At 41.2% G+C, this 15,877-nt stretch overlaps 2 protein-coding genes across 6 annotated transcripts in view; one reads left to right on the forward strand and one right to left on the reverse strand.

Moving 5' to 3' along the window:
* Positions 1-11,541, reverse strand: part of POLA1 (DNA polymerase alpha 1, catalytic subunit) — a 196,566-nt gene extending 185,025 nt beyond the window's left edge. For 2 of the 5 annotated variants that reach the window (XR_009725699.1, XM_061355136.1), the window contains exons 1-10: positions 11,345-11,541; positions 9,742-9,866; positions 8,672-8,768; positions 8,093-8,173; positions 6,450-6,565; positions 6,136-6,198; positions 4,563-4,661; positions 2,483-2,678; positions 2,086-2,251; positions 1,007-1,182 (exon numbers count right to left, since the gene is read on the reverse strand). Coding sequence is in view for 4 of the 5 variants with exons in the window: in XM_061355136.1 (XP_061211120.1) it covers positions 1,007-1,182; positions 2,086-2,251; positions 2,483-2,678; positions 4,563-4,661; positions 6,136-6,198; positions 6,450-6,565; positions 8,093-8,173; positions 8,672-8,768; positions 9,742-9,866; positions 11,345-11,375 (1,150 nt within the window). In the remaining variant the exon portion in view is untranslated. The remainder of the gene's footprint in view (positions 1-1,006; positions 1,183-2,085; positions 2,252-2,482; positions 2,679-4,562; positions 4,662-6,135; positions 6,199-6,449; positions 6,566-8,092; positions 8,174-8,671; positions 8,769-9,741; positions 9,867-11,344) is intronic. The other 3 variants (XM_061355133.1, XM_061355135.1, XM_061355134.1) reach the window with 2 other exon arrangements.
* Positions 11,542-13,675: 2,134 nt separating this feature from the next.
* The window catches only part of PCYT1B (phosphate cytidylyltransferase 1B, choline), a 38,726-nt gene continuing 36,524 nt past the window's right edge, over positions 13,676-15,877 (forward strand). The window contains exon 1 of the mRNA XM_061355121.1: positions 13,676-13,997. Coding sequence (XP_061211105.1) covers positions 13,932-13,997 — 66 coding nt within the window. The 5' untranslated portion in view covers positions 13,676-13,931. The remainder of the gene's footprint in view (positions 13,998-15,877) is intronic.

Genomic DNA, 15,877 nt, shown 5'->3' on the forward strand with positions numbered 1-15,877 from the left:
TAATTAAGTTCCATTCAGAAAGCACTGACTAAGAAGACAAAAAAAAAAAAGGAAAAAGAACAATAGTGAGGTCTTTAAAAGTAGCAATTCTATATTAGAGCCATTGATTTCATCAAGATATCTATGATTATTACCACTCCCATCACCAAGCTGCTCAGCCCATCACAGTCTCATATTTAAGTTTGGCATCCCAGCTTACAACAAAAGGTGTAACAGAGAAACACATCTGACTCAATGCTTACAGCATCGATTCCAAAACATCTTCAACAACATGTGGAAAAACCTTCCGGTAAACCTACATGAAGCACGAATTAGAAATCCAAGATCCTAAAGCTGCTGAGGAAATGTGAAGACAGGTGAGAAGTGCTTAGAGCAGATGTGAACGTGACTTCTTTTGTCAGAGCTGAGATTAGAAAGCCACAGTTTTAAAGACTGAGAGCTGGGATTAATACTTCAACTGCACAAAGTATTTTAGGGATGTTGATCCAAAGACAGTCTGCAAGATCTAGACAGTTTGAATAAAAGGATGTAGATAGACCTCATATTTTTCAGGCTATCTTCCTCCCTTGATAGATATACCTCTCCTTCATATAAACTGGTGCAACTGCTATTGTACAGACTTTCTAACAGTCCACCAGAATTTTAAGTTACATTTCCAGAAACAAGAAAAAAAGAATGCTCAATTGTTGTACCAATGTACAAGAAATTAACATCAGCTTATTCCTAGAGTGTACACGGTTTTAAGAAGACCAGTGAGTCACCAACAGTGAGAAACACTAGCAGCTCCCTTTGTACATCCCTACTACTACACTAGACCAAGAAACAACATTCTCTCTTTTCCCAGTCAGTGCCCTGCACTGAGGACAGAGCTGAGGAAAATTAGGAGATGGACAAGTTATGAAGCACAGAGAGACAGGATATCTAGACTTAATTCAGTCATGTCTGAAAATACCAGTTACATAGGAAGAATCAAAATGGCATTTCCTGCCTTCAAGTGAACAGTTACCTGGCTGACTGTATTGATCTTCATAAGCATCCAGCCAATAAAATCTTAAGACTTGATCATCATTTTCCCCATTCACAAGTGGAAGGAGGTTGGGGTCCAGCTGAACTTCTGCTGCTACTAGATCAGCTTCATCCTCATCAACTCTGTCCCAACATGAAATATCTGGGAAAGAACTTCTGTAGGTTTTGCAGAAAAAGAAACAAACAAGAAGTAAAAATATGTGTTTGCTATAACTACAATTGTTTTGCTTTTTTTTCATCCCTATATTCTCACACCTTTTGTTGCTCTTTCCACTACCAAGCAACATTCCCAAAAGCTGGGTTTCCTCAGATTTCTTCTGAAAAGCAGGATGGAATGACAAAGAGAAACCCCCATATACAAGTATAATTCTCAGCACACAAAAACAAAGGCTTAAAAAATCATTCACCTGGTATTTCAGCCTTTGTCATTCAAGCCTTTACAGAACAAATATATCCACCCATCTGTACAGTTGCTCAGTGGTAACAGAAGATTGTTTCAACAAAACTATGTTTTCAGTCATTAAATGTTTAAGTCTTTTTGATCATTCAAATTTTTACAGTTTAAAGTTATGGAAACATAATTCAAAATTCTTCCAAGTAATCAAAAATAACAGGGAAAAAAAACCCAACTTTTTTCCTATTTCCAAAGACACAGCTGTTCATCATGTGAAATCACTTTTAGTGACAATACTTCTAACAACAACTAAACTTATGAAATATCTTCTGCTTAGAATAAGCATCATTAGCAATTCTTCGTTTTTTCTTATTGGCATCAAACTTCATTGTTCAACCCCTACACTGAGTCACCTCAGTGTACAGAAATATGTCATGTCATGTGCTAAGCCCCCAAAATACCGACTATTTTTCAATTAAGTAGCTATCCACATGTTCAACATTACCATTTTAACATCCCTATTAAAAAAAACCAAACCCACATCGCATTATCATTCTGTCTGTATCACAATTATCCCATTGGCAAAGACAAGTGTGAAGCTAAATCTAAGGTTTATGGGTATTGAAAGACTTCTTGATGGAAAAAAAAAAAAAACAGATTCTTACAAGACAGATGTCTCTTTCTGCTCTGATTCCAGCTGCTCTGTCTTCTTTTCAATTTCATTGTCTCTCTTCAAACTTTCAGCTGTTTCAGGTACAGTTTCCACATGCTCTGCTTCCATAGGTTCATTGAAGTCCTCCTCATCAAAACCCATCATATCCTGATCATCATCTGGAAGTGTTGCACATAGAATTAAAGGCTTGATTCACTAAAATGACACACGACGTACTACAGCAGTATGTGTAAATAGCATACTATATGCATAAGCCTATACAGTATTAATGTGCAAACAAAATACAACATTTAAGTTATCTAAGCATCTAACTGAATAAGCTGTGTTCTAACACTAATTCACCTTATTTAAAGAGTTTCAAGAACTGCATTTACATTTGGTTTTGATACCTTCAATAGCTGTTTCTCCTGTTGTCTTCGCTATTCCCCCATTTTCTGTAGCTTTTTGTTCATACTTGGAGTCCTCATTCTCAGAGACTGTGACAGATTTTACTTTGTAATTGGGATGTTTAGGGTGAAATGAAGCTGGAGGGAGAGTTTCATTTCTGAGATGAGCAGGAGCTTTCTTTGATACAGGGGGGATTACCTGAAAGACATTTCAGCCATGAGTTAAAAAAAACAACTCTTAGGAGCATAAAAGGGGAACAAAAAATAGTAAATCGTAACCAGCAGTTACTATTTACAGAACTAGTAACCAGGGCTAACGGAAGGGGTCCATATAATTTTCAGCATGATATCTAAAACTCCTCAAGAGTAAGCTTCAATTCTACACCATCATTCCTGCCGTGATGTGTTTCTGCTATAATTTTAAAAAACATTTTACAACGGCCATGCATGACATTTGATTAATTTTGTGGTTACCTTCACGGTTTTCCCACATAACATTACTCCATTCCTAAATCAAATCCTCTGTGTGAACCAAGTATTATGACTACTTGTCAGGCAAGGACAGTGCCTGGAACAACCAGGGAAGACCAATCAATATGGTAGTTTACACCTGTTCATATCAGTAATGAGTTCAAGATGTCTAGAGGACCCCATGGTCTGGAGAGCAGGGTGCCTCTCCAAAGCATTTCTTCATGCTACAGACACAACAGGTAGAGCAAGGAAGACAAAGAAACTGTATTTCAGCATGCTCTGAAAGCCTGAGCTCTGAGGCAGCAAGCACAGAGTTTGTTTTTCAGACAAGAAGCCACTACAGCAGCAGCTACAGAATCTCTTCTTAATGGAAGATGTGTATGAAGAGGCCACCACCATCATCAACAACAGGTCTCTGCATCTACTGATCCTTAACCTATGGCAAGGTTCAAAACCTCTATCTTCAGGGAAAGCTGTTATTGACACACATAGAATTTAGCATTGCACAATCATTTCTAGGGTTTTAATCTCAGTTCAGCTACTTCTACTATGGTCAATACCAAATTCAGCCTCTCACTTGCCTTAAACAGAAAGCAAACACAACTTCATCTACTTTCACCAATAATTTTTTGCTATCTCAGCCAAATGAATTTATTCATACTTCTGCTCATCTCCTGAAGTAGAATGCTTCACTACCATCTCACTTTTTATGCCCATTTATCATATTTTAATGTTTAAGCCTTCATTCTTCATCCTCTTCATCTTGAAACAGATTTCGAACTCCTCCTATGTCTAGAAATCAGTTTCCTTCTCAATGTTTCCTACAAAAGTGATCACTGTTTTGCACCCTAAGGAAGAAGATCCTCTCTTACTATATGTCCCTTTTTGTCTATCTCAGATGTGTCTAGGCTCCAATACAGGTGTTGAATTGAGTGCCACTGGTGACTATCTTAAACATAAGAGTTGATGTCACCATTATACAAGGTTTCACAAATCAAATTTGTGATCTACTCCGTTTGCCCTCTACAGACGCTTACCAAATATCTCACTGTATTTCCTGCTATAAAGTCCTTTTCATTTACCAGAACTCTTAACAAAATGCTGTTCTGTCCTTAACAAAATAGCAGCCTGTCCTTCCTTTTACTCCAAAGTCTTCCACAAGGGTAAACTTCTATCCACAGCTTAATTTTTTCATTGGCTTTCCATTTCTGCAGAAAGTGAGTTTCTTCTCCTTTTTCAAACCCCAAAATACCGTTTCTTCTCCTTATTTCACTTCCCACACTCTTTCCTTGCCACAAGGGTCTTTTCTACTTCTAAGAGAAAAAGCAGAAGCTCGCCCTCATGTGATGCATCTAACATTATAAAAACAGTTTCACCTGTCAAATATAACACCTGCATACTACTACTATACTAAAGATAAAAAGAATATAACTCTTTTTGCATGTATTAACATGGAACGGGAAAGGGGAAAATACATGAAGTTACAGAGTAACATTGCTAAGGAAACTAATGAGAAAGGCGATTTCTAGAAACAGAAATAAAGCAATATTCAAACCAACCAAAATACACATTAATACTTATTGATGAGAACTTTTTTTATCGTTTCCTTTACCTTAGGTGTTTGAGACTGCACAGAGAAAGGATTCAGTGGTACTCCAGCCGGCCTTTTCCTTTTCAGCGTTATAATTGGTGGTGGACTTAGCTGAACAGTCTGAATATTGAAAGAAAAGAGAAAGTGAAGAGGTGCTGTTTAGTGTTTTATTTCATCTTAGCTAGTAACATTTCCCATCAAAGAAAACACCGGTATTTCTCATTTGCCAAGAAAACACACCTCCTGATATACAACTCAGCCAGATAAAAAGGAAAAGTTATCTGACCAATCAACCCATAAAGACAGACATTAGATATTTTTAGTAAACAGTTTGAGACAAAAACTGTCAATAAGTGAAACAGTTTTCAAACACGGGCATTTCAATAGCTAACCATGCCTTTGATGCACAATAATAGCAGAATAACTGGTGCGGTGTTCCTCATGTCTACTGTGCACACATGCCTTAGAAACGCAGAAGTGCTCTTTCAGCACTGTCACACTAGAGGAAAACCCATTTGAGTTTATTTACTGGTACAGTTATTTTATACTTATCAATAGCTAATAATGAAAGAAATTTTAGAAAACAAACAACTAAGAAAAAAAAAAAAACCAAAAGCACTACTATTTCAGTAAATAGAAGCCATAGGGCAATTATTAGCATCATTTTCCCTAACTGATGTTCCATAAAATCTGACAGCATTAAAGAGCATTTGCTTACTGATTTGAGGGGTTTTGATATCATGAGATATTATAACTCTCAATCAGATGTCATAGGGAGGAACGAAATAGCAAGTGCACAAAACCAAGAGAACAACTTTATACTGGAACATCTATACCTCTCTTACTGCCCTGTAAAAACACATTATTATTATGCTATAACATGTTTCATTTCAGTATTGCATCACTACAAGTTTCACGGTTTACATCTGAGCAATCAATTTTAAAAAATCCTGATATGGGGCATTAACCCATTAAAAAGTCATTCATTATGAGGAATAGCCCTATTTCAGACAGTTCAACTCAGCTACAGTGGCCATAATTCTAACTCTGTTAAGAGTCAGTTCAACCTGGCTACAGTGGCGCTCCTAATTTTGAGGAAGTGTTACTCTGGTTCTGTCTAGCAAACTGTAGAAAGCAGGAGGCAGACAGAAGTTCAGGCTACATCATCTGCTGAAACAGTCCTCCCTCAGCTCCTCTTGTGAACCCCAACACAACAGATGGAAATATCTTGCAGTATACTGGCTGGAGCATCATGATACACCTATATGGCATACATGATTCAGAGGCAAGTAAGTCCTGTTTCACTCCAAGCTGACTAAAACCTAGAAGGCTGCATTAGCACAGGTTCTACGTAACATTAATATAAACAATCTCTAATCAGGACACAGAAGTTTGAGCTTACCAAACCAATACAATCATGCAACCTCTGCATGGTAGAGATGACAGGTAGACTGCATACACATGGAATATACCAAACAGATGTGCTATGAAGGAAAGCAATCTCAGGTTTTACAAAGTCATTATTTTCCTGATCCCATGGCAAGAAAAATTAATGGATTAAGGTGTTTCAAGCAAATTTTATTAATATACTTACTTCAGCATTAAGATCTTGAAGAATATCCCCTAGTAAATCATCCTTTGACAAGTCCACAGTTTTCTGTAAGGTAACAGATTAGCCAGTTCTTAGTTATATGTGAAAACCCAACGAGGAGACCAGCAGCAAATAACTAAAGGGTTTCCATAAAACACACACAATATTTTCAGGAATGCTCAATACACAAGAGCTTGTAATAGGAGTTTACATCTTGCTAGACAGAAGAAACTGGAATGAGCCCTTGCTTTATTCCACTCCCACTGAAACACTGCAAACAAGTCAGAAATCTTTAAATTCAAAATGTAAAAACTTACATCTGTGTTTTTCTTCCCAGCACTGGCTATAAACATAGACTTAATTGTGTTTGGCTTTGACACCACAGACTTTTTCACGTTCTTTTTATCAACCGTAGAGGTTCTGCCACGTTTTCCTACAGAAAAATATAAAACTGTGAGTCCTACATCAGAAAAGCTCAATGTTTAATGGTCCAGTTATTATCATGAATAAGCCTACTTTTTCCACCTTTACAACACTGGCTGAAATTAAGCCTTCTCATCTGTCATTTGCTGCCAGCTTTGCAGTATCTGTCATGCACACACAGAAGAAGCAAAACCCTATAAGCACCTAATTTACTATTAAACCCTATCTTTCCTATTACATCAGAGATGCTCTTTGCATCGACCAAGATACTTTACATGGGAGGATCTCCAGAAAAAAGCAAAACAAAAACCAATCAAACAAAAAGTGTCCAGAAGTTTGGCACCAGACTTGGATTCAGAGAAGATTATCTTGGATTTAGACTCGGATTTAGAGAAGAGACTCAGAGCAGCCCTGCAAAGAAGGACTTGGGGGTGCTGGTCAATGAGAAACTGGACATGAGCCAGCAGTGTGCACTTGCAGCCCAAAAAGCCAACCATAACCTGGGCTGCATCAAAAGAAGCATGACCAGCAGGTCCAAGGAAGTGATCCTGCCCCTCTACTCTGCCCTTGTGAGATCTCGCTTGGAGTATTGCGTGCAGTTGTGGTGTCCTCAACGTAAAAAAGACATGAACTGTTAAAACAAGTCCAAAGAAGGGCCACGAAGATAATCAGGGGACTGGAGCACCTCCCGTATGAAGATAGGCTGAGAAAGTTGTGGCTGTTCAGCCTGAACAAGAGAAGGCTGCGTGGAGACCTCATACCAGCCTTCCAGTATCTGAAGGGGGGCTACAGAGACGCTGGGGAGGCACTCTTCATTAGGGACTGCAGTGACAGGACAAGGGGTAACAGGTTAAAACTTAAACAGGGGAAGTTCAGATTGGATATAAAGAAGTTCTTTCCTGTTAGGGTGGTGAGACACTGGAATATGCTGCCCAGGGAAGTTGTGAATGCTCCATCCCTGGTGGTGTTCCAAGGCCAGGTTGGACAGAGCCTTGAATGACATGGTTTAGTGTGAGGTGTCCTTGCCCATAGCAAGGGGGGTTGGAACTAAGGTCCAACCAAAGGATCCAAGGTTGGAACTAAGGTCCAAAGGATCTTAAGGCCCTTTCCAACCCTAACTATTCTATGATTCTCTACATCAGAGTTAATTTCTCCAGGTGGTTTGCCACCACTATCATAAAATTTGGCAAAATCATTTGATCCCAGATCCTTAAAAGCAAGCATTTCAGCGGCCAGAGGGATGACACATTCTTTAGACGCTGGCTTTGGAAAGCAAGATGATTTCTAGATGCATTTGTTCTAGAAGTGAATATATATCCCACAGAAAATGCCCAGATAATGCTGAGGTAGTCACAGCTATTTAACCCAGTTTGTGGATCTCTACCATCAGCATCACAGGGGCTACACAGAATCCACAGAGCTTGAAGTAACATGCCATTTGGCCATATCCACCACATACTGATGCCAAGAAGTTGCCCATTTTAGGTACATTTTTAAAGCCACTGAAGGCAGTCTACAGTGATCATGTTCAACCTACCTTTCCTACTGGGACAAAGAGCATCATCATCCAGATCTTCATCAAAGATTTCCCTTCCATCTTCAATATAACCTATCCCATCTGTAGAAAAACAAATTGTTACAAATTTACAATTTAAATTCTGTCTTCTGGTATTTCTAAATATATCTATAAATCAGAAGCTTTATATATTTAAGCACTTTTTCCCTTTTATTATAGAGCAAATGTCATAAATGCAAAAGTGTTAAACACTACAGCACTTTCAGCTGTACCTTGCATTAGACTAAATATACTAATAGGTGTTTAATTAGAAATTATCAATTACAGTACTTCTTTTTGATGTTATATCACTGACAACTGGAAATAAAATTTCAAAACAATCAGTTCTTAACAGAAAAATATTTTCAATACCATCCTAACACACTACTATAAGAATAACGCAAAAGATTCATTTCCATAGGAAAACTTATCTTTCTTGTCTCATAAAGCAATTTTTAGGAATGACCTAGCTATAACTTACGTTAAATCATGAACATTACAAAGCTTAATTAAGTTATAACATTATAATCAAAATAACTCTCCAAATCAATCTTAACTTACCATCATCAACAATCCAGTCATCATCCTGACGTTCTCTGACCATCTTGGAATACTCATCCTCATCTATTTCATCATAAACACCTGTGAACTCCTCAACCTACAGTGAAGGTATACTGAGATTAACAGTTCCCATACCATTATTTATTAATACAAGTCATCCATAAGAACATAAAAGTTCACAAGAAATGCACCATTCCCTACACTGTTACATGGTTCACAATCATGATTCAGCTTAAGTTTCTTGTTAGGCAGTGAGACATTATCATTTGTTAAAAACATCACAGTATATGCAAAATCAAAATCTACTGAAGTACTGGCAGAGATTTCATTTGAAACTGTCTTAATTTATTGCTCATTTCATATTGAAAATAACCCTAGCAATGGAGACTTCAGACCGTTGGCTCCACTCCAAGATGAGCTCAATGAAAAGGAAGGTAATTTGATGGGCCCAAGCATAATGCAGAAGATGTTCTTCTGTGCCTCAGCGTAAATTTGCAAGTTAATGACCTTCACACTTCAGGGTTCTTTAGATTTATTCACCTCAATGTGGAGCTTACTTCTTGATGTTATTACTATTAATTGGGCAGCACTGATGTTACACTGCTGGATTTCAGCTCTACCAGTTAAATATTTAAATTTGGGGGTTTTTGTGGAATCACAGCATATCAATATTAATGGATTTCAGTCTTGTAACGCTCTGGAAGTCATTTAAAGTTTTAAAATCATTTGAAGTTGAAGAAAAACAAAAAAGTACTTCCTATTACAACATTAATTACATAATTAAATTTAAAAAGTTGGTCCTTCCCCGTGGGATAGTTCTCAAGCCATACCAAGCATGTTTGCCTTGCAGTCGATAGAGCTGTTTTAGTTTTGAAAACAGAAAGGAACAAATAAAACACCAGGGAGTAGCAAAACAATTACTGTTGCATTCTGAAAAAATACTCGCTTAAAAAAAACAAAAGCTGATCTGAAAGGCGGATTTTGTTTCCCATAACTTTTAGAGACATATAACGATAGTTAAGCATCTCTGCTCACATTCACTTTTTATTGAAAAGATGAGGCATCTTTACCTCATACTTCAGTTTTTCACCAGCTTTGGCTTTTTTCAGACGTTCCAGCGCTTCTTGCTGGCCTCTTCTAGACTTCTTCTCACGTCTAGAACGCGATGCTACAAAACTGCCAGACTCATGCATAGCTGCAATTCATTAAAACCAGGAAAGATAAGTTTAGTAATGAGCTGCTGTTATCTTTGGTACTTAGTGTTCACTGATGTATTAATAGATGCTTGCAGCTTTGCTTAAAATCAACACAGAGACCTACTTGGCGAAAAGCACAGTCACGGATGACTCTCAAAGAGCCAAATCTGGAAGAGGCATGGTCTCAGACAGTCAGATCAAAGAGATTTCATATTCAGCAAGGAGCTACCACCTAGATTTCTAAAGCACCTCTCCAATCTCATCAGCCATTATCTGAAAAGGATCCCCACTCTTTCCTTGGGAATTTCCAGCTCTTTCATTTTGCATGTCTCCATGACAACTCAGGGATAGGCTTAGAAAAGGCCTATATTGCTACAAAGCAGTAACGGGTTTTTTGGTGGTTTCACAATGTTTGAGTGCAGTCAGACCAAGACATGAGGAGTAATTTGCTCACAGCGTAAGGCTGATGCTCCATATCTTTTTACGCCTTCTTCCCTTCACAACGCTCCCCCCAGCAGGGTGACCTCCACTTCTCCCTTCATTTTGGGGAGGGACATTTATCTGACCCCCAGTCCAACTCACGAAAGCAGACAATTAGCCTAGGAACAAGGCTATGGGCTGTGTGATGAGCTGAATGCCCTGACTCCAGGCAGAGGAGACCCAGGGCTAGTGCAAGCCCTCAGGCCAGGCCAGGCAGCACAGGGGAAGGTCTGTCCCTCCCTGGTGACAGCAGGACGCCAAACTGTTAACAGAGCTTCACCGAGGCCATGCTGCTGAGCCGAGTAAGGATCAGTATCGCTAAGGGCTGTGATGGGCTAAAAAAGGGCATTTACACTGCTCGGTACCCGCTGAGGAACTGCAAGGATACAACACTTTGGGTGCATTTATACCAGATTTCCTGTCAACTCTTTGTATTCACTGTAAGCAAGCACCTAAGGCTACGCGCTCCTCCAAACACAAACGTATCTGCGCCCCCCGCTAAGACCACCTGCACCGGCCGGTCCCTCAGCAGTGAAGTGCCAGCGCCGCGCCAGGCGGCCTGAAGAGGAGGTAAGCCCACATACAGCCTTCCCGTCCGGGATAACCCGACCATGCGGCCGTGAGGAAACTGGTGCCGGGAGCGTGCGGGGCAGCGGGGAGCTGTGCGGGGCAGCGGGGGGGCTGCACCCACGGCCGGGCAGAACACCCCCACCCCGCTCCGGTAGCGCAGCTACAGCGCCGCGAAACCACGGCACGGCAGGGCAGGGGACACGGGATGCCGCCGGCAGCGCCGCTCAGGCCCCAGCGCTGGCCCCTACGGCCGGGTGAGGGGTCTCTCTCCGAACGCTGCCCGCCGCGCACGCGCGCTCCCCTCCTCCCCTTCCCGAGCGCTGCTGCCCCGTTACCCCCAGCCCGGTCCCCCACCCCTTAAACCCCAAGGCGACGGCGGCCGCCGCCTACGCCGCGAAGAAGGGGGCTGCCGCCCCGCGGGCCTCACCGTCCGGGGCCTGAGCGCCGCTCTCGGCCATGGCACCCGCGCGCTCCCCTGGCGCCAAGGCTCCCGAAAGTGGCGGGAGACGGGAGGCCCGCGAGTCCTCCGCCCGGCGCAGCAGCCAATCAGCGACGGCGGCGGCGGCTCCGGGTCCGGCCGCCACACGGAACTCCCCGAGGTCGAGCGCGGGACGGAAGCGCCGCGCGGGGCGGAGCCGCTTCCTGGGCGAGGCCTGCGGCGGCGGGACTGGGGCTTGGGGGAGCGGCTGCGGGGCTGGGACGGGCCCGGCGCTACGACAGCGGCTTTGCGGGTGCTGGTTTATCCTGGGGGCCCGAGAGGCCGGTGCAAAGCCACGAACTGGGACAAGAGTGGCTGGAAAGCTGATCGGCGGAAAACGACCTTGGGGTGCTTATTGATGGAGCTGAACGTGACCCAGCTTGTGCTCAGGCAGCCAAGAAGGCCAGCAGCATCGTGGCCTCTGTCAGAAACAGGGTAGCCAGCATGGCCAGGGCAGTGATGGTTCCTCCGTACTGGGCACTGGTGAGGCCGCACATGGAATACTGTGTTCAGTTTTGGGCCCCTCACTACAGGAGAGACAACTGAGGTGCTGGAGCAGGTCCGGTAAAGGGCAACAAAGCTGGTGGAGGGTCTGGAGCACAAGTCTGATGAGGAGCAGCTGAGGGAAATGGGGTGGTTTAGCCTGGAGAACTGGTAAGGGAGACCTTGTTGCTCTCTACACCTACCTGAAAGGAGGATGGAGGAAGGTGGGGGTCTGACTCTTCTCCCAGGTAACAACCTCAAACTGCACCAGGGGGTGTTTAGGCTGGATATTAGGGAAAAAAAAATACTGAGAGGGAGGGTGTTCAGGCGTTGGAACAGGCTGCCCAGGGCAGTGGTGGAATCACCACCTCTGGAAGTGTTCACAAACCAAGCAGATGTGGTCCTTAGTGACATGATTTTGCGGTGATCTTGGCAGTGCTGGGGTAACAGTTGGACTTGATGATTTTAAAGGGCTTTTCCAACCTGGCTGATTCTGTGTTTTTTGGGGGTTGACTGGGGTTTTTTTCAAAAGCATCAGTGCTGGCCATCACTACCCATAGATCCTGCACCATCATTTTCAGAATTTTCTGGAGGAGCATTTGCTGCTCATGAAAATACGTAGGCAGTGGCTCCAGCTTCTTACAAAGGCAGGGGGCACCATCACCGCAGAGCCACTTGAGAGCAAATAGGACTCTTCCTTACAGCTGATACGCTGCTGCAGAAGCATTAACTGGTATTATGGCCTGGGTATGCTATTTTCAACTATGTAGAAGAGAGAATTTTTATGGTTCTGAAATGGAAATCTCTTTTCCTTCTCCACAAGGACTCCTTCACATTCATAAGAGAGAAAGAATAAAGCTACCAGCTGTCAGTCCTAACTTACCTACACAGTTCCTAGCACAACACTACCTCTCACTGCTGAACCTAGTCTTAGATGGAAGCAGAACCACCCCTAGCCACTTGTGTCAGCTCCCTGGTGCCAAAAGACGAACTGCAACAGCTCAAATGCCCATTCCCCGACATTCAGGAAAATGAGACCCCTCTCAGCAGTATCTACTTACTAGCTTGGACATAGCAAACATGCAACCTTGCAAACACTGACAGCTGTAGGAAGAATATCTGTCTGACTTTCCGTCCTGTTTTGGGCTGGGATAAATTAATTTTCTCCCCATCCTACTGGGCAGCTCTGTGCTGTTGCCAGATTAAATCATGACAGCTACAGACTGCCTTTCTTTTGGTGCAGTGTATCCAAATGAAAGTTTGGTTTATTTCTTTTTTTATACATATGCATAAAACAAGATCCCGTTACTAAACATGATGTGGCACTCAAAATCAGAAGTTACTCCATTTTTAAGCTACAGTAAAAAAGCAACAATGTCATGAAATTCTTCAGTTTGAATTTAAATTAAGTGATACCACATTTCACATATTCCTAGCTTTCACATGCCTTGGAATTTTGAATTGACTAGGTTTTAATGTTTTTGATTAAAATAAAACAATACTCTGTCAGCTGTCATACAAACATGTTTGTCATCCAGGTGATGCCATGATTTGAGCGGTACGCAGTGATACAGATAATTTACCGAACTGCAGTTGTTGCCATTGCTCCATTGTGGGACAGCACAGGTCAAACAAAAGCCTTTTTCATGAATGTTACTTCAATCCTTACATTCATCTCTGGCCATAACAAGAATGCATCTGTTTCCTGCAGTACAGCATAACAAGCATGTTTAAATACTGAACAGAAAAAAAAAAGAAAAAAAAAAAGAAAAAAAAAAAGGAGGTATCAGGAGATGCACTTTGCTTTGGAAAAGAAAAACAATCCAGCAAGAGTTGGGACTTCCTTTGCTAAATGGCATTATCACAGCAGATGACTTTGAGCTGATCTTTAACCTCCCTTGGGACAGTCATACAAGAGCAAGTTGGCATGACCTTTGCTCAATTGTCTTTTAAGTACAAGAAGTGGGAATTCTGCTGTGCAGTTCAAGCCATCCAAGGATCTTGAGAGAGCAATAGCTGCAGAGAAAAGTGCAAGAGAAGCACAGTAACCAAGATGATAGGCAGCCAAAAACAGAGTACAGAAGAGGCAGCTCGGGAGACTCCCAGATTTCAACAAAAGGTGACAAAGATGTGTTTTTCCATATTGGGTTTTGTTTTTTTAGAGTTGTAATTTAAATGTTTAAGTTATGAGTAGAAAATATTATAAAATCATTGCAAGAGCTCCAAGATAATAGGAACAACATATAAATGGAGTATATCAAACCTAAGTAAAATGGACAAAATAATTAACTGTATCGAGGATAGTTATTTGTCTTTTTATGTGTAGAGCATGCTTGATCTGTCTCAAAGACAATAGGACAAAAAGTTAAAAGTCTTAGATTCAGACATTAGACATTAAATTTATGGTTGGTAATTTTTTTGATGCCTAAAAAAAGATCTGCTGGAACTAAGAGGGGTGGTATAAACCAGAATGTGACTAAACCATGAATTATAATGAGGTAGCAAATTCACCTGTACAACATCTAACTCAAAGTGCTTAAACATTATTATACTCTTGTTAAGTATGGACTACCTTTGAGGAGGATTGTGTGGGTGTGTGCTAGTGCTCAGGATGTGGATGTATATGCTCTATGTGTACATTTTCAGAAAACGTGGAGTATTTAATTATCTTAATCTTTACATTGGTCTGAATTAATGTTATCACTCAGTTTACAGTTTTTGTATCTAATATGATCCAGCTTTGACTACTTAATTTCAGCAGCTGCTTACTAAACTGTGCTATTGACATGACATTTCAACATGAATTTCTTAACTGTATGGAGGACTAAACTCCTAAAAGAGCACAGATTACATAAACCAAAACATCTCAAATTATTACTTACTGAAAGGTCTTTGTTTTCAGAACTCTTCAGAGGTAGTTAACTGATAAAAATATGAAGAAATAGATTTTTCACCATTTGCTTTTCAGTAAAGATGATGCAGACATTTGTGTTCAGAGGGTAGGTTCCTTGCTTAACAGACCTGTAAATGCCTTTTATTTATTGGACAGCTCTTTTTAATTTCCTGCCTGAGCTACCTGCCAACATCAGGATGAAGAGTATAAAGTTGCTGTTAGGTTGTTAAGGTTCTGAAATGCAAACATGAAATAGAAACTAGAACACTGTGTTGATTTTCCCCTCTTCTGACAGAAAAAAGGTCTATGGAATGAAGATGCTTTAAAAAAAAATAAAACCACACACACATTAAATTTTGATTATGGTTAAAATTACAGCAAGTCCTAGTAACTCAACCAGAATTGGTGGAATTACACTAATCAGAACGTAGAGCAGAATTTCATCGCCTGCTTGCGTAATACAATATTCCTATTCAAACCTAGAAGAAAAGTACAAAATATTACAATGTAAATTAAATAGGGAAGACAAGTGAGAGCAAACTCACAGAGAATGAGCCCTCACATAATTATAATGCCTAGGAATTAAGTCTGATGCCAGTGGTATTCAAGAGCATACAGTTATTGCCACAGCATGAAAGTCTCTGTTTTAACTACTTTCATCGCTCTCTTCTTACAATTGCACAAAAATGAATAATAATTTATAAGCAGAACATTATTACAGAGAGGCTGTTACATTTCAAGACCTGGCTGCAGATCAAATGTGCTTCCAGGGGTGAATATTCTCAGCATTCACCATTTCATGTCCCTTCAGCAGAAAGGAGAACAGCATCGTGAGACAATGCAAAGTCTAGTTGTAATCCTGCCAACTCTCTGTTGCTGGATTGATGCTGGTGAAGGTGCTACTCACATTGTGGAAAGCAACAAGGGCCATCTGCTCCATGTGGGAGGGGAGCCCAGCATGGCAAGTCTGGCAGGACAGTCAGGCCTCATCCCCCAGCCCCTACAGACTGAGCAGGGCAGCCCTGGGAGAGGACAAAGGGTCAGCTCAGAATCCGGAGCAGACAAGTGCATGGTGATGAGACAAGTCTGATGTCAAACTAGAAATG

The sequence above is a fragment of the Neopsephotus bourkii genome, unplaced genomic scaffold (assembly GCF_033783945.1).
Source record: "Neopsephotus bourkii isolate Nb327-2 ecotype Australia unplaced genomic scaffold, CSIRO-AGI_Nbou_v1 NB_780, whole genome shotgun sequence".
Lineage (NCBI taxonomy): Eukaryota > Metazoa > Chordata > Aves > Psittaciformes > Psittacidae > Neopsephotus > Neopsephotus bourkii.